The following is a 26,202-nucleotide window of genomic DNA, read 5'->3' on the forward strand; positions in this document are numbered from 1 at the left end:
ATGTTGTGAAAAGGGAAAAACATCCAGTATGCGGCAGTCCTTTGGGCGAAAATGCCTTGTTGATGCTAGAGGTCAGAGGAGAATGGGCCGACTGATTCAAGCTGATAGAAGAGCAACTTTGACTGAAATAACCACTCGTTACAACCGAGGTATGCAGCAAAGCATTTGTGAAGCCACAACACGCACAACCTTGAGGCGGATGGGCTACAACAGCAGAAGACCCCACCGGGTACCACTCATCTCCACTACAAATAGGAAAAAGAGGCTACAATTTGCACGAGCTCACCAAAATTGGACGGTTGAAGACTGGAAAAATGTTGCCTGGTCTGATGAGTCTCGATTTCTGTTGAGACATTCAGATGGTAGAGTCAGAATTTGGCGTAAACAGAATGAGAGCATGGATCCATCATGCCTTGTTACCACTGTGCAGGCTGGTGGTGGTGGTGTAATGGTGTGGGGGATGTTTTCTTGGCACACTTTAGGCCCCTTAGTGCCAATTGGGCATCGTTTAAATGCCACGGCCTACCTGAGCATTGTTTCTGACCATGTCCATCCCTTTATGACCACCATGTACCCATCCTCTGATGGCTACTTCCAGCAGGATAATGCACCATGTCACAAAGCTGGAATCATTTCAAATTGGTTTCTTGAACATGACAATGAGTTCACTGTACTAAAATGGCCCCCACAGTCACCAGATCTCAACCCAATAGAGCATCTTTGGGATGTGGTGGAACGGGAGCTTCGTGCCCTGGATGTGCATCCCACAAATCTCCATCAACTGCAAGATGCTATCCTATCAATATGGGCCAACATTTCTAAAGAATGCTTTCAGCACCTTGTTGAATCAATGCCACGTAGAATTAAGGCAGTTCTGAAGGCGAAAGGGGGTCAAACACAGTATTAGTATGGTGTTCCTAATAATCCTTTAGGTGAGTGTGTATATATATATATATATATGTGTATATACACACACACACACACACACATAGATAAAAACACATCTTCATCACATGAACTAATTAATATTAAGTATTTATATCTTAAATACTTTTGTATTAATGTATTAGACTATTCTGTTTTTTTGAGGTGTCTCTTATAGTTCATGTAGTGTGTGTGTGTGTGTGTGTGTGTGTGTAATGTCACATCTTGAACAGGTTTAGTCTTATTTTCCCTCCTCAGCCTTTTTTAACCTACTTTTCCTCGAATCCAAACACATTTTTCCTCCTCCTCTCGCTTCCACACATTCCCGTCCCGTTTGACTGAAAACACACAGCGTGAGAATGTGTCTTCAGAGCGAGGAGAGGAGAAGCAGAGCAGACAGGATTGACTGTGTTTGATGAACGTGTGTATCAGGTTCCGGACGGCCGAGCGACTGGCGGACGAGGAGTTTGAGCGAGAGCGAATGCATACTGCTCCTCGAGGTCTCAGCCTCACTCTGAGCCCGACGGACACCTGTCAATCATCCCGCAGTGCCACGCCCTCCTCTGTGACATCACAGGACGAGCAGGACACGCCCATCACGTTGTACCCGCCTTCTGAACCAGGTAAATCCACCTGACACGCGCTCAATATGTGACCCTGGAGCACAAAACCAGTCATAAGGGTCAATTTTGTGAAATTGAGATGTATACATCATCTGAAAGCTGAATAAATAATATTTCCATTGATGTATGGTTTGTTATGATAGGACAATATTTGTCTGAGATACAACTATTTGAAAATCTGGAATCTGAGGGTGGAATCTAAATATTGAGAAAATCTCCTTTAAAGTTGTTCAAATGAAGTTCTTAGCAATGCATATTACTAATATTTATGGTAGGATATTTACAAAATATCTTCATGGAACATGATCTTTACTTAAAGCTGCAGTCCGTAACTTTTTTTTTTAAATTATCCGAAATCAGTATTTGAGAGAGTACATAACCAGCCAGTGTTCAAAACTATCGCCTTAATATAGCCCGATTCACAACGGTTAGTTTATAATAATGTTCTCTAATTTGAGTGGTACGGGTAGGTTTTCGAGCATGGCACTGGGTCATTACGTCACATCTGTAAACATAAAGAAGTTTTCCCGGCTAGTAGGCTATAGCATGAGAGGATCCTGCAGGTGGCTGATCATTTATAGCCTTTTCTCACAGCAGCTGGAATAATTAAATGTATCATTTCGATGGCGGATTGTGATCCAGAAAGGATTACGTGTTTATGAAACACATGTGAATGAAATTAAATTATATTCCAGTTTTAAATGTGCTTCAGATTACATATTGCCTGAGTTTACACAAGATTTGAATTTTAAAGAAAACCAGTTTGAAGGGAGCATAGTTTGCTTTTGGGTTAAAAGATTTTCTTAATATGAAATTCGAATGGTATGACAATTAGAGATTATCCGTACAGAAAGTGAAATCTACACGCTAATACACACTATACTCATAGTGACGCAATGCTGATGTTGTTAGCATTAATAATTTGAGAATAAAGTATAACAATAATAATTTGCATGGTTTGATGTAATATGAGCTAACTGATCGTTAGATTTAATCACCATTGGCAGCATGATTTATTGTAATGACTTGTTACTTGTTCAGATGTCAATATACGGTCAAAATTCTGATTTGGGTCATATATTCCAAGACGTAGGCTAGAATCTGTGATTACTAAGTGTTTGATTCACACCGGTGCAGTGACTGACAGCTACACATTCACCTCAAAACATTAGATTCATCCGCGCTGAAGCCGTGCCGGAGTACAGACCACGTAATAAAAATAATAGGATGTCATGGATGTTTATCATGTTGAAACGTCCCACAGCTGCTGATGTGTTTCACAGAATCATGAATTTTGCACATGTTCAACATGCAGTGATTTAAACCTGCCACGTGTGATGCTATACACACACACACACACACACACACACACACATATATATATATATATATAAAATATATTTTATGTTATATACTGTATATATAAACACACACACATTTACTTTAAATTATAGTTACACACACACACATACACACACATATATAAACTAAAGTTAAAAGTAAACATTAATCAAAATTACTAAATTAAAATTTTATTATCTATAAAATAATATGCAATTAAAATGTGTATATTATTAAATTTTAGAAATATTATATAAATATGAAAATGTAAAATATCAAAATATAAATTATTTTGAAAATGCTAAACTGCATGTGTGTGTGGTATAAATTAAGATCCAAAATATCAAATTAAAAATACATTTTAAAAATGTTTATATGCATATACAGTATTAATTAAATAAAAAAAACTAAAATATCTAAATGAGTAAAAAGTTCAAGCTAATTAAAATACTACTATTATTAATATTAAATATACTAATATACTATATACTAATATTAAATATTATCAATTTTATATAAATATGAAAAATCAAAATATGAACATCAAAATAAAAAATGCAAAAGTGTGTGTGTGTGTGTTTGTGTTATATAAAATGCATTATATATGAAAAATTAAAAATATATAAAAAAAAAACAGTACATATGCATATATTAAGTTAAATAAACATATAAAACAAACAGGAAGTCATTTGTTTTACCTGCAGTACTTGATATAAAAATGATAAACGCATTATAAACAAAAGCCAATAGCTGAAGATATATATCTTAAAGTCATCATAGTTTTAAGATGTGATGTTTACAGCAGCAGACGCGTGTCTTGAGGTGGCAGGTCGAGTCTTTAACTCGCGTGAGGAAACCTGTTTGGAAAAAGCAAAGCAAAAACAACTGTTCTGAAGTCAGTGTGTCTTTATTGAACTGTTTAAAAGGACTCAGTCATAAGCGCTGATACTGTAACCTCTCCATCACCTCACACACACACTCGCTCTCAAACAGGCTGTGTGTTATTTCTCAGAGGAAGTGTGTGTGTGTGTGTGTGTGTGTTTGGTGGAGTGCTGACACAAACAGGTGTGTTCCCTGTTAATATCCGTGAGAGGCCAGCATTCGGGGCCACAGAGGGCCCTTACAGAGCCTGTCATCTGAGGGACTTTATTAGTGCAGGAAGTCACATGTTGAACCTGATTACAAGCACACTATACACACTATATACTGCTCTCTTCTGCTCACCAAGGCTGCATTTATTTAATTAAAAATACAGTAAAAATTGTGAAATATTATTACAATTTAAAACAGCTGTTACCTATGTGAATCTATAGTCAAATATAATTTATTTCTGTGATCAAAGCTGTTTTAAATCATAATAATATTTCAAAATTTTTACAATATTTTGATTAAATAATTGAGCCTTGGTGAACAGAAGAGCCTCAAAAACATAAAGTAAAATTGAGTTTAAGTCTCTATCACCTTCTCCACAGACACCAATGATCTAGAACCGGACGTGGAGGCCAGTCTAGAACCAGAGGAGAAGGACGTAGAAACCAGAGAGGAAGTGGAGGAGATAAGTGCTGAACAGGAAGTGGGCGGAGCAGAGGAGCAGGCGGAAGAGGAAGAGGAGGGGTCTGAACGGGAAGCGCCGGATGGAGAGGCGGAGGACAGCGGGATCTTGAGTGATAAAGAACGACAGAATGAAGAAGTGAACGAGAAGGATAACTGCTCCGCCTCCAGTATATCCTCAGCCAGCAGCACACTAGAAAGGGAAGATCGACTCACTGCAGGCGGAGCGGAGACGGGTGAGAATAATGATTACTCAATAATATTATGGAAATGTGTCCATAAAAAAAACTAAACTATAACAAAAATCATTATTGCTTCAACTATAAATAAACTAAATTTGGTTAAAAAGTAAGTAAAGTTGGTTAAAAAAAATTTAATAATAAATATTATTATATTTATTAAAATACTTAATAAACGTATGTTATATTTAATATATATTTATTGTGTGTATGTGTGTATATATATATATGTAACAAGATTACATTTTAAAAATCTCAAAAAAATATATATAAACTATGACTATAAAAATTACTATGAGTAAAACTGGACTAAAATGTAAAGTTAATCTGAAAAATCTTAAAACATTATGATAACGTTAAAATAATAAATATTATTAAATGTAATATAATACATAATATACATACACGTACTGTATATAATTGTATTTATTATATCATTTATTATGAATTAATTGTATTATAGTAATTATTATTAATTCATCTAAATTCTATAAGTGATGTAAAATTACATATAGAAAATCTGAAATATTAAAATAAAACATTTAAACAGCTAAAATGCTAACTGCAAAAATATTGCTATATCTAAAGCTGAACTAAAATGTAAAGCTAATTAAAATAAAACTAAAATAAGGAATATTATTAAATGTAATACATAATATATATTCATATATACCAATGTAAATTAGTTATATTATTATATTGTTATTATAATATTATAAATTAAATGTATAATATAACATAATACACAAATAAATATATTAAATTTAAAAATATATATCAAAAATAAAAATCCATTTTGAAATGCTAAACTATAATAATCAGTTGGCCCAAATATAGATTTTTTTCTACACTAATTTTAATACAAATATGGCTAAATGTATTTAAACAGAAAAATGTGAGTACTGCACTCTTAATGGTGGCTAAAATCATGATCAAATTAAAATTAATATTTAACAAATCAGGGTCAGAGACCCTAACCATAGGTAAACTAGTAACTAGTGTATCTGAGGTCTTTCTGTCTGTGTGTTTGCTGCAGGTCAGTGGCCTCAGAGCGTCCGAGACGTGAATGAACAACGAAACAAGATTCTCGACAGCAAGCTCTTCATGCTGGACATGCTCTACTCGCAGAGCAAGAAACCCTCGGAGGAAGAGAAGGACGAAGACGAGCTGGCCGAGGACAAAGAGCGAGACGCAAAAGAAAAGGCTGAGGATTCATCGCAGGACGCAACGCCTCGGGAAGAGAACGATGCTAGGAATGAAGAAGACAAGGAAGTCGTGAACCAGAGCAATGTGCGAGCGTTTGCCGAGCGCTTCGGAGACATCGCGAAGGGTCTCACCTCTCCACCACTGGAAACACAGGAACCTCCTACTCTTCCTCCGCCTCCGAAGAAGGAGTCGGACTGTATCTGGGACCAGCTGATGGCGAGTCCGCGGGATCTGCGCATCGGCGACATCGACTTCACCGATCTGGGAGACGAGGATGACCAGGATGTCTTGGACTCTGGGAGTTTATACAGCTCTGGCGATCTGCTGTCTCCGCCCCCTCCACCACCGCCCTGCCCCTTTAATCTTCCGGTCCCGCCCCCTATGTTCGGCTGTCCTCCGCCCCCTCCCATGTTCAGCATCCGCATACCTCCTCCCCCTCCCTGCTTCTCCAGCCAGGCTCCGCCCCCTCCTCAGCAGCAGGCGGAGCAAGCACCGCTCTTCCAGAAGAGGAAGAAAACCATCCGCTTGTTCTGGAGTGAAGTCCGGCCCGCCGACTGGATCTACCGCAACCACAAACGCAGCCAAGAGTCTCTCTGGTCCAGACTTGAACCTGTCAAACTTGACACGGCTAAACTTGAACACCTGTTTGAGAGCAAATCCAAAGAGATGCCCGTGACTAAGGTGAGCAGAAGCACCATAACAGTACAGTCAAAACAATGTTTTTGCTCAAGTCAAATTAAGTTTTGTTCTGCTACCTTTTTGACTGCACAAAAAAACTAATGACTCTTATGGGCGATGCTTTAATGAATTGCTTAAAAAAAGAAGGAATTAAATCGTTTTTGGTTTAAACCAACACAAATGAACTCACTGAATGCAGCTATTGAATTAATCTGACTCTTTTGAGCAATGCATTATTCAATTGCTCAAAAGAAAGGGCGAATGAATTCATGCATCGATTTGAATCAGTGACAAATTAACTTACTGAATCCAGCTATTGAACAAACGTGTAACTCTTATGAGCGATGCTTTAATAATTTGCTCAAAAAATGAATTAATTCATGATTTATTGGTTTGAATTCATTCATGAATTGCTCAGAAAAATGAATGAAATGACAGACTGTTATTTGTTGTGCTGATGATCGTATCTGTGTGTCAAACAGAAAACGGCAGTGGATGGGAAGCGGCAGGAGATCATCATTCTGGACTCCAAACGCAGCAACTCTATCAACATCGGTCTGACGGTTCTTCCCCCACCACGCACCATCAAAACCGCCATACTGAACTTTGATGAGTACGCGCTCAACAAAGAGGGCATTGAGGTGCAGAAAAACACACAAAAACATTGTTACATTTTGCCATCTTAGAATGTAACATTTAGCCATTTTAAAATGTAACATTTCACCATATTAGAATGTAACATTTTACCATATAATGTAACATTTTGCCCTAGAATGTTACAATTTGCCATTTCAGAATGTTACATTTCACCATTTAAGAATGTAATATTTTTGCTATATTAGTATGTTACATTTTGCCATCTTGGTATGTTACATTTTGCCATTTCAGAATGTTACATTTCACCATTTTAGAATGTTAGTTTGTGTTAGAATGTTACATTTTGCTTCATCCCTCTCTCATGCTGTAGAAAATCCTGACGATGATTCCCACAGAGGAAGAGACGCAGAAGATCCAGGAAGCTCAGCTGGCAAATCCTGACATTCCGCTGGGCAGCGCAGAGCAGTTCCTGCTGACACTGTCCTCCATCAGCGAGCTCTCAGCACGCCTGCAGCTCTGGGCCTTCAAACTTGACTATGAAGCCACCGAGAAGGTGAGCGAGTCTCATCTCCTCAGTAAGGCTGCATATATTTGATAAAAACACAGTAAAAACAGTGAAATATTATTACAGTTTCAAACAGCTGTTTTCTATGTGAATATCTGTTAAACTATCATTTATTTCTGTGATCAAAAGCTGAATTTTCAGCATCATTACTCCAGTTTCACAGATGAATTGAAAGTTCAGAAGAACAGTATTTATTTGAAATGGAACAATATAAATATCTTCACTGGCACTTTCTATCAATTTAATTTATTAAATTAAATCATTAATTTCCTTAATGAAAGCATGTATTTCTTTTCTTTTTTTAAACAACCTTTTGAATGATATTATTTGTGAGTACGTGCAACTGTTTTTTTTCTTTTCAATATATTTCAAAAATTGACAAAATTCTACGAATATTAACCATTTTTGTACTGAAATAACAAAAACTAAAACTGAAATAAAAATGTATAAAAAATATCTAGACATATTTAAAAAAAAAAAAAAAAGTGCAACAAAATTGCTACAATTTACTACAATTTAAATTAAAACAGAAAATATAAAAAATAATAATAGAAGCTATAATAGTATAATAAGCCTTGGGCAGCCCAAGACCGGTTGCCCGCTGAAGCTAAGCAGGGTTGAGCTGGTCAGTACCTGGATGGGAGACCTCCGGTGAAAACTAGGTTGCTGTTGGAAGAGATGTTAGTGAGGCCAGCAGGGGGTGCTCACCCTGTGGTCTGTGTGGGTCCTAACGCCCCTGTATAGTGACGGGACACTATACTGTCAAAAAGCACCGTCTTCCGGATGAGACGTTAAACCGAGGTCCTGACTCTCTGTGGTCACTAAAAATCCCATGGCACTTCTCGTAAAGAGTAGGGGTGTAACCCCGGTGTCCTGGCCAAATTCCCTCTACTGGCCCTTGTCTATCATGGCCTCCTAATAATCCCCATACACTTGATTGGCTCTATGACTCTCTCTCCTCTCCACCTGTAGCTGGTGTGTGGTGAGCGCACTGGCGCCGTTGTACTGTGGCTGCCGTCACATCATCCAAGTGGATGCTGCACACTGGTGGTGGTTGAGGAGAGACCCCCCACATGATTGTAAAGCGCTTTGGATGTACAGCAATACACAATAAAGCACTATATAAATGCATCATTCATTCATTCATTCAATAACACTGGTTAAAACGCAGAAACGCAGAAAATCAGAATTTTATTATTACAGACGAATGTTTCAGAGGCAATGTGTAAACGTGATTGACACAACATGTGTCATGAGGTTGAGGATTTATTTTTTAACGTGCGAAATTTTTGGACTCCGCTGATGTCACGTTTACTTTACCTGCAGAGGTGAAAGCGTTCAGAGAGCACAGAATATTCCCATCTCTCTCTCTCTCTGAAGTTGCCAGCATTCCTCAGGTTGTGGTGTTTTATCGTTCTCTGACGCAGGAGATGTTTTCAGTCGTCCTGATGGAGAGGAACATTGTGTGCTACAAACAAAAGACTCAATAACCAGAAACACATTTGTTTTCTCCTCCATCTCCGATCCTGAAGACACAGGGAATGTGGTGTTTCACAGATCTGTACCTGCGTATAAAACACATCCTATAACTCATCTGCTCACGATGCTGCTTCATCTTTCATGCGCTGTCAAAATGACCAGGCATTAAATAGGTTAACCATCAGTGTTGTTGTAGCTAACTAAAACTAAACCACCAAAAAAAGTCAAATAAAAGTTAACTGAAATAAAATATATAAATATATATACACTTAAATTAATTTTTAAAAATGTTAAAATAATATTTCAGCTTTCAACATTTTCTTATTTTCATTTAGTTTCACTAAAATAACTAGTTTATCTAAAATAGCTAAAACTGAAATAAAAATGATATATACATTAAAAAAACATTTAAAAAAAAATGCAAAACACACGTAACAAAATTTCTTTACTGAAGTTAAAATAAAAACCATAAAAACTTTTCTAGCTTGAAATAAAATAAACTTTACCTGAAAAAGAATATTTAAAAAAAAAAATTAAACTTAAATTTCAGCTAGTTGCCAAGGAAACATTTCTCAGTATTGATTTACCAAAAAATAACTAAAAAGTAAAACTAAAATAAAATAATTAAAACTATGGGCATTTTTTTAAAATACATAAATAATAAAAATGACAACTCACAACAAAATTACTAAAACTATAGAAACCTATAGAAACCTTTTAATTTTAATAAAAATATTAATCTGAAATTAAATGTTAGATCATTTAGTTTAACTTGATTTACTAAAATAACTAAAAATGAAATAAAAATGAATAAATCTATATAGACCAGGGGTGGGCAAACTTTTTGACTCGAGGGCCACATCAAATTTTCCACATTAAGTGAGGGGCTGCATTATATGTTTATGGCAAATTAAGCTTTGATTTTTTTTAAATTGACACTCATTTACTACTGTACTATGTATACTTGTACATACATGGCAGTACCATCTCTACCTATTTTTATGAGCACTTTATGACACACAGATGAGTTGTATAAGTCTATGCATAAGACACATTTTATCATTTCATTCAGAAATAATGTAAAATAAACGAAACGTTTACAAACATTAGAAACATGTTTTTATATTCCGTACACTCCACAAACAATCCTGTAAATGTAGCAGTGTTCAGAATAGAAAAAAGAACGAAAACATAAGTAAAAAACTAATTATAGTGGCATTCACCATAAACGTATTATAAACGAAACGCCCAGCCTTAAATATTTAAAGCGAAACTGAAACTAGTGGCGTGGTTGCTGGAATATGCACAATTTAAACTCGCTTGCCTTTTCTCATTCATCACCAATCCTGATGAGCACGCTTTGCACTTGACCTTGATTACTTTATATAAGTCACCTTGGAAATTACAGCACGTTTCAGATGAAAAAACGCGATTTATAATCCAGAAAAAACAATACTATATCCATTTTAATAAAAATGTGTGTGGGAAACAGAAGAAGAAATCATATCTTTGCAAGATAAAATGACAAATTATTTCCATGTTTTCCCCAAATGACAGCACCGTGAGCAGGAGGATAACACTGCCATTTGTTCTGATGCTGGATAGTCTTTTAAGCATTTTTAAAACAGCTACAATACAAGGCATTTTTCAAAACAAATGAACACTTTCACATTTTTCAAACGTAACTTATTTACTATTGTGCCAGTTTTGTAGTGTATATAGCTATTTTGACTTTTAATTTTGTATTCGCTGTGTGGCTTGAACGCGGCACCTATCTTTAGTGAAGCTGCGCGGAGAGCTGCTTCTGAAACGTGCCGCGGATCGACTGGAGCGGGCGCAATCGGCTCCGGTGTTTGCCCCCCCCGTACATAACTGTGGTTTATCACACCTGAGTTCAGTTTCTCCAGCCACACTCAGGCCTGATTACTGCCACACCTGTTCGCAATCAAGAAATCACTTAAATAGGACCTGCCTGACAAAGTGAAGTAGACCAAAAGATCCTCAAAAGCTACACATCATGCTGCGATCCAAAGAAATTCAGGAACAAATGAGAAAGTAATTGACATCTATCAGTCTGGAAAAGGTTATAAAGCCATTTCTAAAGCTTTGGGACTCCAGCGAACCACAGTGAGAGTCATTATCCACAAATAGAGAAAACATGGAACAGTGGTGAACCGTCCCAGGAGTGGCCGGCCGACCAAAATTACCCCAAAGACGCAGCGACGACTTATCTAAGAGTTCACAAAAGACCCCACAACAACATCTAAAGAACTGCAGGCCTCACTTGCCTCAGTTAAGGTCAGTGTTCATGACTCCACCATAAGAAAGCGACTGGACAAAAATGGCCTGCATGGCAGAGATCCAAGACGAAAACCGCTGCTGAGCAAAAAGAACATAAAGGCTCGTCTCAGTTTTGCCAGAAAACATCTTGATGATCCCCAAGACTTTTGGGAAAATACTCTGTGGACTTTTTTTGGGAAAAGACAAAAGTTGAACTTTTTGGAAGGTGTGTGTCCCATTACATCTGGCGTAAAAGTAACACAGCATTTCAGAAGAAAAAAGTTGTGACGTATTGTCAAGTATGGTGACCCATACTCGAAATTGGTGCTCTGCGTTTAACCCATCCAAGTGCACACACACACAGCAGTGAGTAGTGAACAAATGCACACACACACACACACACACCGTGAACACACACCCGGAGCAGTGGGCAGCCATGCTGCAGCGCCCGGGGAGCAATTGGGGGTTCGGTGCCTTGCTCAAGGGCACCTCAGTCGTGGTATTGAGGGTGGAGAGAGCGCTGGACATTCACTCCCCCCACCTACAATCCCTGCCGGCCGGGGACTCGAACCCGCAACCTTTCGATTACGAGTCCGACTCTCTAACCATTAGGCCACGACTTCTTCGTGATGAAGAAGAACATATTTTACCAACAGTAAAATATGGTGGTGGTAGTGTGATGGTCTGGGGCTGTTTTGCTGCTTCAGGACCTGAAGACTTGCTGTGATTTAAATGAACCATGAATTCAGCTGTCTACCAAAAAATCCTGAAGGAATTTGGGTTCTGCAGCAGGACAATGATCCAGAACACACCAGCAAATCCACCTCTGAATGGCTGAAGAAAAACAAAATGAAGACTTTGGAGTGGCCTAGTCAAAGTCCTGACCTGAATCCTATTGAGATGCTGTGGCATGAGCTTAAAAAGGCGGTTCATGCTTAAAAACCCTCCAATGTGGCTGAATTACAACAATTCTTCCAAGATGAGTGGGCCAAAATTCCTCCACAGCGCTGTAACAGACTCATTGCAAGTTATCGCAAACGCTTGATTGCAGTTGTTGCTGCTAAGGGTGGCCCAACCAGTTATTAGGTTTAGGGGGCAAACACTTTTTCACACAGGGCCATGTGGGTTTGGATTTTGTTTTCCCTTCATAATAAAAAACTTCATTCAAAAACTGCATGTTGTGTTTACTTGTGTTATTTTTGATTAATATTTAAATTTGTTTGATGATCTGAAACATTAAAGTGTGACAAACATGCAAAAAAATAAAAAATCAGGAAGGGGGCCAACACTTTTTCACACCACTGTGGTTGAAATCTATTAACATATTTACTGAAATAAAAATTATAATTAAACTTTATTTGGCATAGTACTCGTGCACAATGCATATTTCTTAATTTTAATCTAAAATGTGTTTTATTATCACTTTTTGAACCACTGATGGCAGATGGACTATTCTGACGATGCTTTTCATACTTTTATGGACCTTGACAGTTAGAGTTGCTTGGCAGTCAATGGGACAGTCACAAGCCTCCCGGTTTTCATCCAAAATATCTTAAATTGTGTTCTGAGGACAAACAAAGCTTTTACGGGTTTGGAACAACATGGGGGTAAGTGATTAATGACAAAATTTGCATTTTGGGGTGGAGTATCCCTTTAAGTACAAAATTAGTTGTTCCAATTTAGCAGACTTTAAGTATACCAGTTTAGTACTAAAATTACAATTGCAGGGCATATTATGAAGTACATAAATATGAAAAGGTATTTGTAGTATACTTAGCATAAAATAAATATATTTCAAATACATTTAAGTATTTATTTTTCACTAGGGGTCATATTAAAAAACTAATAAAACTGAAAAAAACCTACAAAATTAATACAACTTTAAAACGAAAAAAGAAAATTTAAAATAAAAATGAATTCAAACATTTAATTAAACTTTTAGTAACTTTTAATAAAACTTGTTAATAAAAAACTTTTATTAAAACTTATAGTAGCTCTATTCATAGTAAAAGACACTATTAATCATTTAATCATGTTAATCATGTTTCTGGTTTGACAGGAAGTGGCTGAGCCACTCCAGGACCTGAAGGAGGGCATGGATCAGCTAGAGAAGAACAGAACGCTGCGCTTCATCTTATCGACTCTGCTGGCAATCGGAAACTTCCTAAACGGCTCCAGTGTGAGACTTCAGCGCGACACGCCCTGAAACGCTTTATTATCATTGCTTTATTATATTGATGTATCTGACTGATGATGATATGTTTGCGCAGGCCAAAGGCTTCGATCTGACGTATCTGGAGAAGGTTCCTGAGGTGAAGGACACGGTTCATAAGCAGTCGCTCCTGCACCACGTCTGCAGCATCGTGGTGGAGAACTTCCCCGACAGCACAGACCTGTACTCTGAGATCGGCGCCGTCACACGCTCCGCTAAAGTAATACACGCTCCTAAAGTAACACGCTCCTAAAGTAACACGCTCCGCTAAAGTAACATGCGCTCTTCTAAAGTAACACACACTCCTCTAAAGTGTCACACGCTCCGCTAAAGTAACACACACTCCTACAGTAACACACGGTCCTCTAAAGTAACACGCGCTCCGCTAAAGTAACACAAGCTCCTCTAAAGTAACACAGGCTCCTCCAAAGAAACACACGCTCCTCTAAAGTGTCACACGCTCCGCTAAAGTAACACACACTCCTACAGTAACACACGGTCCTCTAAAGTAACACGCGCTCTGCTAAAGTAACGCAAACTCCTCTAAAGAATCACACGCGACTCTAAAGAAACACACGCAGCTCTAAAGTAACACACGCTCCTCTAAAGTAACACAAGCTCCTCTAAAGTAACACATGCTCCGCTAAAGTAGCACACGCTCCTCTAATGAAACACACGCGCCTCTAAAGTAACACGCGCTCTGCTAAAGTAACACACGCGCCTCTAAAGTAACACGTGCTCCACTAAAGTAACGCAAACTCCTCTAAAGAATCACACGCGACTCTAAAGAAACACACGCAGCTCTAAAGTAACACACGCTCCTCTAAAGTAACACAAGCTCCTCTAAAGTAACACATGCTCCGCTAAAGTAGCACACGCTCCTCTAAAGTAGCACACGCTCCTCTAATGAAACACATGCTCCGCTAAAGTAACACACGCTCTGCTAAAGTAGCACACGCTCCGCTAAATTGTCACATGCTCCTCTAAAGTAACACACGCGCCTCTAAAGTAACACACGCTCCGCTAAATTGTCACACGCTCCTCTAAATTAACACACGCTCCTCTAAAGTAACACGCGCTCTGCTAAAGTATCACATGCTCTGCTACACACGCAACACACGCCTGTTCCTACTGATCCTGAGCATGTTTAGAGTAGTGCTTTCAAACGATTAATCGCTATTAATCGGATCCAAAATAAAAGTTTTTGTTTACATACTATATGTATGTGTACTGTGTATATTTATTATGTATATTTAAATACACACACATGCATGTACATATTTTGAAAATATTTACATGTAAATACATTTATATATTTATATTATATATAAATATATTTAATATATACATATATATATATATATATATATATATATATATATATATATAACATATTTTTCTTAAATATATGCATGAATTTGTTTGTATTTATATATACATAATAAATATACACAGTACAAACAGTTTTAAAAATGTAATTAAAATGAGGAAAACTGGCAAATGAGAAGTAAAATTGTATTAAAATAAAAAGTAATGAAAACTATGTAGACATTTTTTTTGAGGAATAAAAATGTATTAAAAATAAAATCAAATTAATAAAATAAAAAGTAATACAAAAATGTATAAACATTAAAAACACCCAAATAAGAAGAACTTGTTTTTAAAATCAGTAAAACTTGCAAATGAGGAATAAAAATGTATTGTAATTAAATACAAATGAATAAAATAAAAAGTAATAAAAAAACATGTATGAACATTAAAAACCACCAAATGAGAAGAACTTGCAAGGAATAAAAAATTATTAAATAAAAAAAAAAGACTAAAAACTGTATAGACATTAAAAAAAACTAATAAAAATGACAAAAACACACAAAGAAAAACTAAAACTTGAACAAAAATTAAAATGAAAATATTAGAATAAAAACTAAAATAATAAACTGTAATCGTAGATGACTGCTGCGGAAGTAACGTCTGTGTTTGTGTCTTCGGTCCAAAGGTGGACTTCGACCAGCTGCAGGAGACTCTGACTCAGATGGAGTGGCGCTGCAAAGCATCATGGGACCACCTGAAAGTCATCGCAAAGCACGAGATGAAGCCGGCACTGAAGCAGAAGATGTCGGACTTCCTGAAGGACTGCGCCGAGAGAATCATCATCCTCAAAACTGTCCACCGCAGGATCATGAACAGGTGAAGAGTGAGCGCCAGAGGTCATCAGAGGTCATGCGGTCTGTTTGCTAAAGCTCCGGGGAAAATCTGGGTTATGTGACATTAATCAATATTAGCTTTATCAGGTTACATTCGTTTCTATATATGTAAAGAAAATTACAAAAAATTTATTGAAATCATGAAAATGTAAAATGTATAAAAAAATAATAATAATCAAAATAAAACACTTGCTAAAAATTCACTAAAATAACAAAAATGTTTAATAATATTTTAAAAATCACTTAGTAAAAAAGTTATTAAAATAATAAAAAATGTGAAATAAAAATAAATAATTTTTAAAAAACAATCCAAATAAAACACTTACTGAAAGTTTATTACAATCATAAAAATAAGAATCATTTTAAATTAAAAACAAATCTACAAAAAAGAAACAGAAAACTTTTGACTATTTAGTGAAGTCATAAGAATGTAAAATAAAATAAACCCTTTTAACATAAAAAGCAACCAAAATAGAACACTTACAAAAATTCAAATACTAAAAATTTATAAAAAATTTGAAAAATGTAAAGTAAAAAATAAATCATTTAAAAATAAACAATCAAAATAAAACACTTACTAAAAATAAATAATATAAAATAATAAAACTGTAAAATAAAGACAATCAAACACTTACTAAAAATGAATTAAATTCACGACTATATACATTTCTTATTAATTTTTTTTTAATAAAACACTTTAAATAAAATAATACGAATTTAATAAAATCATAAAAATATTCAACATAAATCATTTATAAATAGTAAAAAATAAAATGAAATACTAAAAAAGGAATTAAAATGTAAAATAGAAATAAATAATTAAAAAATAAAAACAATCAAAATACAACAAGCATGAGAGGTCAGAGGTCAAGATTTGATGTCCAATATAAGCTCTTGATCTGAAGTCAGACTTGATGGGAGTGGGTTTAATATGAATGGTGTTGTGTGTGTGGCAGGTTTCACTCGTTTCTGCTGTTCCTGGGTCACCCGGCGTACAGCGTTCGTGAGATCAGCGTGACTCGGTTCAGTAAAATCCTCAGCGAGTTCGCTCTGGAGTACCGCACAACCCGCGAGCGTGTCCTCCAGCAGAAACAGAAGCGCGCCGATCACAGAGAGAGAAACAAGACCCGAGGAAAGATGATCACAGACCTCAACACACAGGTGAGATACACACACCTGCAAACAAATAAAACGTTTGTCTTTTTATTGTACAATCATTTATTTTTATTTTACATTTATATTATTTGTATTCATTTTAGTGCTTTGTTTTGTTTTGTTTTGTTTTGATTGTTTTTGTTTTTAAATGATTGATTTTTTTATTTGACTTTTATTATTTTAATAGATTTTTGGTATTTTATTTAATTGTTTTATTTTTAAATTATTTTAATTTTAAATTTTTATGATTTATTTTCTTATAATTTATTTTATTTATCTGAATGAATTTTTAGTATGTTCTATTTTGATTTTTTTTTTATGATTTATTTTTATTTTACATTTTTATGATTTTAATTCTTAGTATTTTATTTTGATTGTTTTTATTTTAAAATGTTGTATTTTAGCTTACTTTTAAATGATTTCAATTTGTTCAATTTTGTTTTTGTTTTAAATTGTTTATTTTTATTTTACATTTTATGATTTTAATACATTTAATTGATTTCTGGTGGTTTTATTGTTTTTATTTTAAAATGATTCCTTTTTAATTTCTTTATCATTTTAATCATTTATAATATATATTTTATAAATATGTTTAATAAATCATTCATTTTGATAGTTTTTCAGAGTATTTATTTATTTAATTTTAGTACATTTTTGTCTTTATTTTAAATATTAAATAATTTATTTGTATGACTTTTTTTTAGCATTTTTATTTTTTATATATTTTTTATTTTTATCATTTATTAAAATTTTTATGAATTTAATAAATGTTTTTTTTATGTTTTTATTTTTAAATGATTTATCTTACTTGTACATTTTTATGATGGCAAAACCCTGCTCTAAACTAACCCACCCTTTCACTTCAGATTAGAACAGATAAAAGCCGTGTTTAATGTTCTCGGCTCGAGCAGCAATCCTGATGCGACAGTGTAAAGAGGAAGACGATCGCTGTGTGTTTTTACGCTGTTAATGCCTGTTAGCTTTAATGTTCCCTGTAGGCCTGAGGAATGGAGAGAGGATTTGTGATTATGTGTCTGAACCGCTCTCCACATGTACAGCGGTTATTAGTTTATTCTGCTCATCATTCACTCACCGCTCGTGGTGTTTACTGGTGGAGACGCTGTGGGCTCAAATCCCAAGATATTGCTTAACCTGACTTCACTTGAGTGAGGTTACAGCTGTTTGAACACTGAAATAACAATCACGAGTCATCACATAGAGGAACAGCACCATCTTCAGGAACAAATGAGTAGAGGTCGACCGATAGTGGATTTTCCCGATACCGATAGCAAGGTTAGACCACACTGGCCGATACCGATTAATCAACCGTTTTAAAATGGATATTGAACGAAAACTAATATAATGTTATTTAATGGAAAACTATGAATGGCGCTCTGTTCCGTGGCAGGATTTTATGTCGGCTGCATTTAAATGAATCTGCACCTCTACAAATGAGGGATTCTGATGAGAGGAGAAAAGATTATCTTTCACTGATGTGGGCGGAGCTAGAGATTTTCATTAGTGATGTGGGCGGAGCTGGGGTTGTGATGATTTTGTGATGTGGGCGGAGCTAGAGTTGTGATGATTTTGTGATGTGGGCGGAGCTAGAGATTTTCATTAGTGATGTGGGCGGAGCTAGAGTTGTGATTATTCACAGATGTGGGTGGGACTGTAGTAGTAAATGTGGCTGGGACTGTAGATATTATTAAGTGATGTGGGCGGAGCTAGAATTGTGATTATTTTGTGATGTGGGTGGAGCTAGAGATTTTCATTAGTGATATGGGTGGGACTGTAGTAGTAAATGTGGGCGGGACCGTAGATATTAATAGGCTTTTTCAACTTCATGCGGCGCTGCAAAGATTGGCTGCCGCCTGACAAAAGCAATGCATTCTGGTTAGAACATTTGTCCGACTTTGATCGGCGCTGCAGCCGCCTTTCGATCATATGTGCCATCAAAGTACCGCGAGAGAAAAATGAGACAAGCACGAGGTGTGTTGCGTGTTTATTCTAACAATTCAATTCCAATAATGCTCACAAATCGTTCACAAAACGCTCACAAAAAGTTTTTATAACAGTAAAAGCTTTTTTATTGTAGTCGCACTGTTATCTTGAGTCATTTTTATCAAAAAACACTGATAAAAGCATACCCCCACTTTATTGGTGTTTAAATAGTATATGTTTATGTTGAAGTTTATTCATGTACAGATGGCGCTGTATTAAGCAGTATATAAAAAGTGTTTCTGTTGCTCATAAAAACGTTTCTGTGTATTTTACAAATGTTGTATTTAATTCACTTTATCTGTGACGTCTCCACTTTTAATTCTAAGTTTTTAATTAACTATACTAGCCAGTGGCAGGCTAGTATAGTTAATCTCGAACAAGCCTATTAAGTGATGTGGGCGGAGCTAGAGTTGTGGTTATTTTGTGATGTGGGTGGAGCTAGAGATTTTCATTACTGATGTGGGCGGAACTGGGCATGTGATTATTCACAGATGTGGGTGGGACTATAGATATTATCTTGTGATATGGGCAGAGCTAGAGATATGAATATTTTGTGTTGTGGGCGGGGCTAGATTGATGAATATTCATAAATCTGCTTGTATGACAATCACACCACACTACTTGAGACTGCAGAGCGTTGATTGTTGATTTCTCTGTTTCTCACCCCAGACGGATGAAGAAGAGGACAATGAGGTATGAGGGCGTGCGTTTGTTCTGACGGATATTAACCGTTCATGTTTTAATGGCTTGTTAAAGCTGCCAGTGTCACTAATGGAGCATCAGTGTATAATCCTGTTCAGATCTGCACATGTGGTGTTTCTAACCTGGAAGCGCTCAGCTGTGTTTTTGTCTTGATTTGGTCTGATGCATGTGTGTGTGTGTAATCTTGAGAGTTTGAGGTGTAAATGTGCAAGTGATTTTTTACATCAGGGAATCACAAACGTTTTGTCAGTCGAACCACTTTAACCTAAAATACTTTTGTAATTTAACAACAAATTCACATGTTCATGGTTCTCTGATGTTGGTTAAAAGTCAAAATACATGCAAGTAAACTACTAAAATATTTCATATTTTTTCATCTTTATTTTAATTTTTTATTTTAAGAGTATTTATTTCAATTTGACATTATGATTTATTTAAACTCTCATATTTTATTTTGATGGTATTTTTTATATATATTTAAAGTATAAAAAAAGATTTTAGTAAAATTAAAATATTGGAAATTTGAAAACAAAAAAATTTAAACAATAACATTTAAATAAATAATAAAAGTTTTATTTATTTTGGTGGTTTTTATTTTCAAATCATTTATTTTAATTTAACATTGATGTGTTAAATCTTAAGTGTTTTATTTTCAAATAATTTATGATTTATTAAAATTTTATTAAGTGTATCATTTTGATAAAAAATTATTAAATTTTACTTCAAATAAATAATCAAAATCTTAATTTATAAATAATTTAATAATTTAAAATATTTTAATAAAAACAATCCAAATAAAACACAATGTTTAAATAAATCAAAAAAAGTTTCATTTAGATTTTTTTTTTTTTTTATTTATTATTTATTTTAATTTAACATTTTGATGTTTATAAAATGTATAATTTATGATAATGTATAATCAGTGTGTATTTTGTGATGGTGTGTGTGTGCAGGCGGGTCGTGTGTGTGTGAGCAGCAGCAGCGCTCCTCCTGTCGGGCCGCAGACGGAGCCGCAGAGTTTGTGTCACGCTGAAGACACAGCCGAACATGAACAGATGAAGGCCGTGCTGAAGAGCAGCATGCAGAGAGGAGACAACGACAGCACTGGAGCGACGGGCCTCAGGATGCGCACGCGCACACGCGCCAGCAGAGGTCACACACACCTCTCTCTCTCTCTCTCTCACACACTCACTCACACACACATGTTTGTTTTTTGTGAATTGTGGGGACATTCCATAGGCGTAATGGTTTTTATACTGTACAAACCATATTGTCTATCACCCTACAGCAACCCTACACCTAAACCTACCCCTCACAGGAAACTTTGTGCATTTTTACTTTCTCAAAAAAAACTCATTCTGTATGATTTATAAGCCTTTTGAAATATGGGGACATGGGGAAATGTCCTCATAAAACACCTTCTCCTTGTCATACCCATGTCATACCCATGTCATTATACAAATTTGTGTCCTCATATGTCACAAAATCACACACTCTAACACACACTCACAGTTATTCGCCGACCAACATTAAACCTCAGTCAAACATTCATATAGGGACTGAATGGCACATTTATGCCCATGTTTCAGTGGTACATAAATTTCATCTGCGTACAAATGATAATGAATCCCAAATTTCTTAAGCATAGAACCTGAAGGGAGCATATAAAGGGAAATAAAATTGGTCCCAAAATAGAACCCTGAGGAACCCCACGCACAAGAGTAGAAGAATAATCCCCTAAACTGACTGAAAAGGACCTATCTTTCAAATAAGAAGTGAATAATTTCACAGCTAAGCCCTGACACACACACACATGATCAGTGTTCATGTGTAGAAACACATTCAGCTGAATCTTTGTAACATCCTCGTGTCTCTCTGTAGGCCGCACCGCATGGGCCGCAGTGAATGAAGAGTCTCAGTGCGCAACGGACGAAGCTGCAGATGAGATCATGGAGAGAATCGTACGATCAGCCACTGAGAGTCCCAGAGAACGAGCGCAACCCCGTGAACGACGCCGCTCACGCGCGAACCGCAAATCACGTACGTTCCGCTGCAGAGCTTGTCTCTTCACATTTGAAATGAAAAACGGAATTTTATCAAATGTAACAATTTACTGAACATTTAGACAAAATATAAAAGGAAATCATGTTTGATGCATCAGGCTTTTATGGCTTATATAGTCTGATATAGTGAGAATATGGAGGATAAAACAGCTTTATTCAGAGACTCAAAAACATGCAATTTGGTGCAGATGCTGATATTTATATTTACATTTACATTTAGTCATTTAGCAGACGCTTTTATCCAAAGCGACTTAGAAATGAGGACAATGGAAGCAAATCAAAATCAACAAAAGAGCATTGATATGCAAGTGCTATTATAAAATATATATATATATATATGTATATATATATATTATATGATGAAATTCTGATGCTTGTAATGTAAATCAGTGAGATCTTTATAACAGTACAGCAGATACTGACATAAAATTATCTAAATAATAAGTAAATAAGTAATAAAAAAAAAAAACACAAACATGTTAAATAAAAAAGACAAAAACTAATCAAATAAAACACATCGTAAACGTAAAATAAAATAAAAATAAATAAATGTAAAATAAAAAAAATACTTAGTAAAAATTAATAAAATCATAAAAATGTTTATTTAATTTTAAGTGTTTTTTCAAATAATTTATTTATAGTAATAATTGTTTTATGATTTTATTAATTTTACCAAGTGTTTATTAATTTTAACATTATTTTATTTTGACATTTTTACGATTTATTTAAATTAGTATTTTATTTTGATAGGTTTTTTTTTTTGTTTTTGTTTTTGTGTTCATCTTGAAATATTACTAAAAATATAAAAGGTAATGAATTTGTTTTTTTTTTTAAATACAAAAACTAAATAAAAATACATGACATCATAAAAATATAAAAATAAATTAATGTTAAAATTAATAAACACTTAGGAACAATTAAGAAATATTTATATATATATATATATATATATATAATCAAAATAAAACACTGAAATAAAACATCAAAATGTTAAGTTTTAAATCAATAATCTGACACAAAAATAAAACATTATTTTAAATTAACAGTTAGATTATAGCAATATAACAGTTACATTCACATTTATGCATTTAGGAGTTCACAACAGAGGAAAAAATCTGTTTGTCAAAGATCCAACAATATTCATTATTCTTCATAAGTTATTCTGGTATTTACTTGATAAACATCAGTCAAGATTTGACAGCAGAAAGACACGTGAAGCAGCAGCTGAAGCTGGACGTTTGTACAATTACACTAAAAGAGCTTTTACTGGATAAAAAACTAAATTATCAATCAGAAGGCATGGAGCAGATTTGATCAAGTGCCTCATTTAGAAGCTTTATAAATTCACATATGAAAAATGATACAGGTGTTCTTGAGTTAAGCAGAGACTAATGCTAACATTGTGTCTCAGTGAGGAGGACTCTGAAGGGCGGTCTGACTGCAGAAGAAGCTCAAGCGCTGGGGTTGGACACGTCAGAGATGCCTGTGTAATGGGACGTCCCGTCCAAAGCACACTGACGCTGTTGCCTTCAGCAGAACTCATCTCAAGACAACAGAAAATCCAACATACCACCTTAAAAACACGGTTTAATAATGAAACGGCTGCAGAATCTTTCACTGGTCATATATACAGCAAAGCTCCGCCTCCACACTGTGTGTTTGATTCTAAGCCACACCCCCTCATTACATACACGCCTCACCAGCCAATCGCAGGCCGTCACTGTGATGATGTAAAATCCCTTTACAGTTTAGTTCAATGAAAGGAAAGAATAAGATGTTTTTACCCCGACTGGACACTAACTCAGGGTTTGACCATCGTTTTATTTGAGTTATTTCTATTTATAACTTTCAAAAATAGAGGAACGGTTAAATGTGGCTTTAAATGTCTGGTCACTTGATTCACTTTATGTTTGCATCGGTCAGATCAGTGAAACTGTAGTCTGATACTTTGGGTTATTTATTGTTAAATGTACAATATGAAGGGACAACTTTCAACAGATATTAAATGTGTGTGTTTTTTAAATCCTACAATCCTAGATGTGGTTTTCAGACAGTAAAACACCTTTAAAACACGCACAGACTCAGTGAAATTTTCTTTTTGTGCAGTTCATCTTTAAAACCCTCATAATGCATTCAGGTCTGTTTTGACCCAGAAGAAATACAGAAAAAATTCTAAACAATAGTTTTTAGTAAGGGAACCAAACTTTGCAGATGCTTTAAGATCCTCAAAATACACATCATTAATTTTTTTCCTGATTTTTTACAGTTATTCTTTCAGAGATATAACGTGTTTCGTGTTCGGGTCATTTTTGACCCGGGTTTGTATGGAGCACCATTAGTGTCACAAATACCTTCTGTAAAATAATCTATGAAGTTAAATTAGTGTCAAAAACATTTGTAAAATATTTTTAACCTTTTTCCCAAATCTCACATACTTCTGGACTGAATTTTATTGATGAACATGAAAATGTGTGACTATTGATGAACCACTGCAGCATGAAAAACTGACCATTTTAAATTTCAATTTGAAAGTTTATGCAAGTAAAATTAATTTATTTTAAATTGAGTAATATTTATGTTTTGATAGAAATAAATATGTGGGTTTTCATACATTTGAGCTATTCACAAGATATAAATTCAAAGGAATTTAATTCAGCTCTGTTCATTCCAAAGGGGTTAATGGTAATTGACAGTTATATTTTTTTAAATATAAATTTCATACAATGATATTTTCCAATAAAATATCTCATCAATATTGAAAAAATACTTTTGCACCTTAGTTTTTTTGGTCTGGTCCCTGTGTAATTTTAAAGAATTTCTTCATTTTTAAATTAATAATAAAGGGTTAAATGCTGTAATAACATGGGAACATTCAAAACTTAGAATTTTTCCACATTCATGAGAAATTGCTGATGAGATACAATATGGTTTAAATTAGTTAAAAATATTAAGGTATGACTGTTTTATAAAATAATGATTCTTCGTGTCTAAATGGGCCCAGAATATGAGAATAGTATCAGATTTTGAATGCATTACGAGGATTAAATGACATGTATAAATGATGCACGTGAGCTGTTTCTTGTTTTGGTCCTCTGGTTTCTTTAAGCATCTTTTGTTTGAGATGTGAGTGTTTTATAGCAGATTTCGATGTGCCTTTGACACAGAAGGAACTACAGTAACTCGCTCATTCATGTTTCTGAGATCTTCAACAGAAACCCAGAGGCCTTTAGGATACTCGTACATTTATTTTCTATCTCCAGGTTTGTCGGAGAGTTTTGTGTCGGTTCATGCTGTCATGAGAACCATCATGTTGCACCTTAACGTCCATTATTATTAAATGGGAAAACAAGACTTTATAAGATTTGTATGAGCTCTACATCAGATGCATTCTGTCTCAAAAATTATTCTAAATGTACAAAATGGTGACAGTATTTTTGACGATGAACAAGACTGTAAATGTTAATGCCCTTTTGTTTTCTTTTGTAATTTCTGTAGATCGTTTTTTCTGTACATGTTAATTTAAGGAAGACAACTGAAGCCATAAACGCCACGCTCAGCGTTTCTCTCGCCAGCAGCAAATCTAGTTCACAGTGTTTGAACAGAGAATTGTGTTTGTTTTACTTGCCTTTTATTTCAGAACACAGAACTTGCATGATCCACTCGTCTGTTTTTACCTGCTGAAACATCAGTAATGTTTAGTTCGTTTCTTGTGCACATGGAATCTGAACTCATTTTGCAGAATTGAAGGCCTTGTACTGTAATATTTTCACTTTGATCTGCATGCATCACGCCCTGCAATAAAACCCTTTCTGAAATAAGACAGCTGGCAGTGTTTGACTGGATCTGTGCGTTTCTGCCACCCGTAGAGTAATAAATGTACTGCATATTTAGTTAATAGACAAACTAAACAGGCCCTTGAATACATACGATTTCTGTATGAATGCATGCTTTTATTGTTTTATTCTTTTCATTTTATTCTTTATTTAGTTTATCTTTTATTTATTTTCTGTATTTTTTTTTATTTATTTATTTTATTTTCCCAAATTTTTATTTGTTGTTTTTTTCCATTTACTTATTAATGTATTTATTTACTTTTCCATTCATTGTTTTTGTTTATTTTTTATTTTTAACAATTTTTTATATTTATTTTTTATTTGTAGTATTGCATTATTTTTGATTATTGTTATTATTATTATTATTTCATTTTTTTATTTACTTTGATCTGCACGCCTCACACCCTGCAATAAAACCCTTTCTGAAACAAGACAGCTGGCAATGTTTGATTGGATCTGTGTGTTTCTGGCATCTGCAGAGATTTATAAATAAACTGATCATGTTTGATCATATTTTGTTGATAAACTATACAGGCCCTCGAATATATA

At 34.8% G+C, this 26,202-nt stretch overlaps 2 protein-coding genes across 3 annotated transcripts in view; both read left to right on the forward strand.

Annotated features, from left to right (window-relative positions):
* The window catches only part of LOC306847557 (FH1/FH2 domain-containing protein 3-like), a 74,042-nt gene extending 48,410 nt beyond the window's left edge, over positions 1-25,632 (forward strand). Inside the window, exons 17-29 of the mRNA XM_079381546.1 lie at positions 1,357-1,547; positions 4,361-4,675; positions 5,715-6,565; positions 7,045-7,203; positions 7,530-7,712; positions 13,543-13,662; positions 13,754-13,915; positions 15,692-15,882; positions 16,856-17,060; positions 19,725-19,748; positions 20,711-20,909; positions 21,639-21,797; positions 23,232-25,632. Of these exons, the coding sequence (XP_079237672.1) occupies positions 1,357-1,547; positions 4,361-4,675; positions 5,715-6,565; positions 7,045-7,203; positions 7,530-7,712; positions 13,543-13,662; positions 13,754-13,915; positions 15,692-15,882; positions 16,856-17,060; positions 19,725-19,748; positions 20,711-20,909; positions 21,639-21,797; positions 23,232-23,311 (2,839 nt within the window). The 3' untranslated portion in view covers positions 23,312-25,632. The remainder of the gene's footprint in view (positions 1-1,356; positions 1,548-4,360; positions 4,676-5,714; positions 6,566-7,044; positions 7,204-7,529; positions 7,713-13,542; positions 13,663-13,753; positions 13,916-15,691; positions 15,883-16,855; positions 17,061-19,724; positions 19,749-20,710; positions 20,910-21,638; positions 21,798-23,231) is intronic.
* The window catches only part of LOC306847560 (tRNA-dihydrouridine(47) synthase [NAD(P)(+)]-like), a 356,345-nt gene that overhangs the window by 159,861 nt on the left and 170,282 nt on the right, over positions 1-26,202 (forward strand). The window lies entirely within an intron of this gene.

The sequence above is a fragment of the Barbus barbus genome, assembly GCF_936440315.1.
Source record: "Barbus barbus genome assembly, chromosome: 27".
NCBI lineage: Eukaryota > Metazoa > Chordata > Actinopteri > Cypriniformes > Cyprinidae > Barbus > Barbus barbus.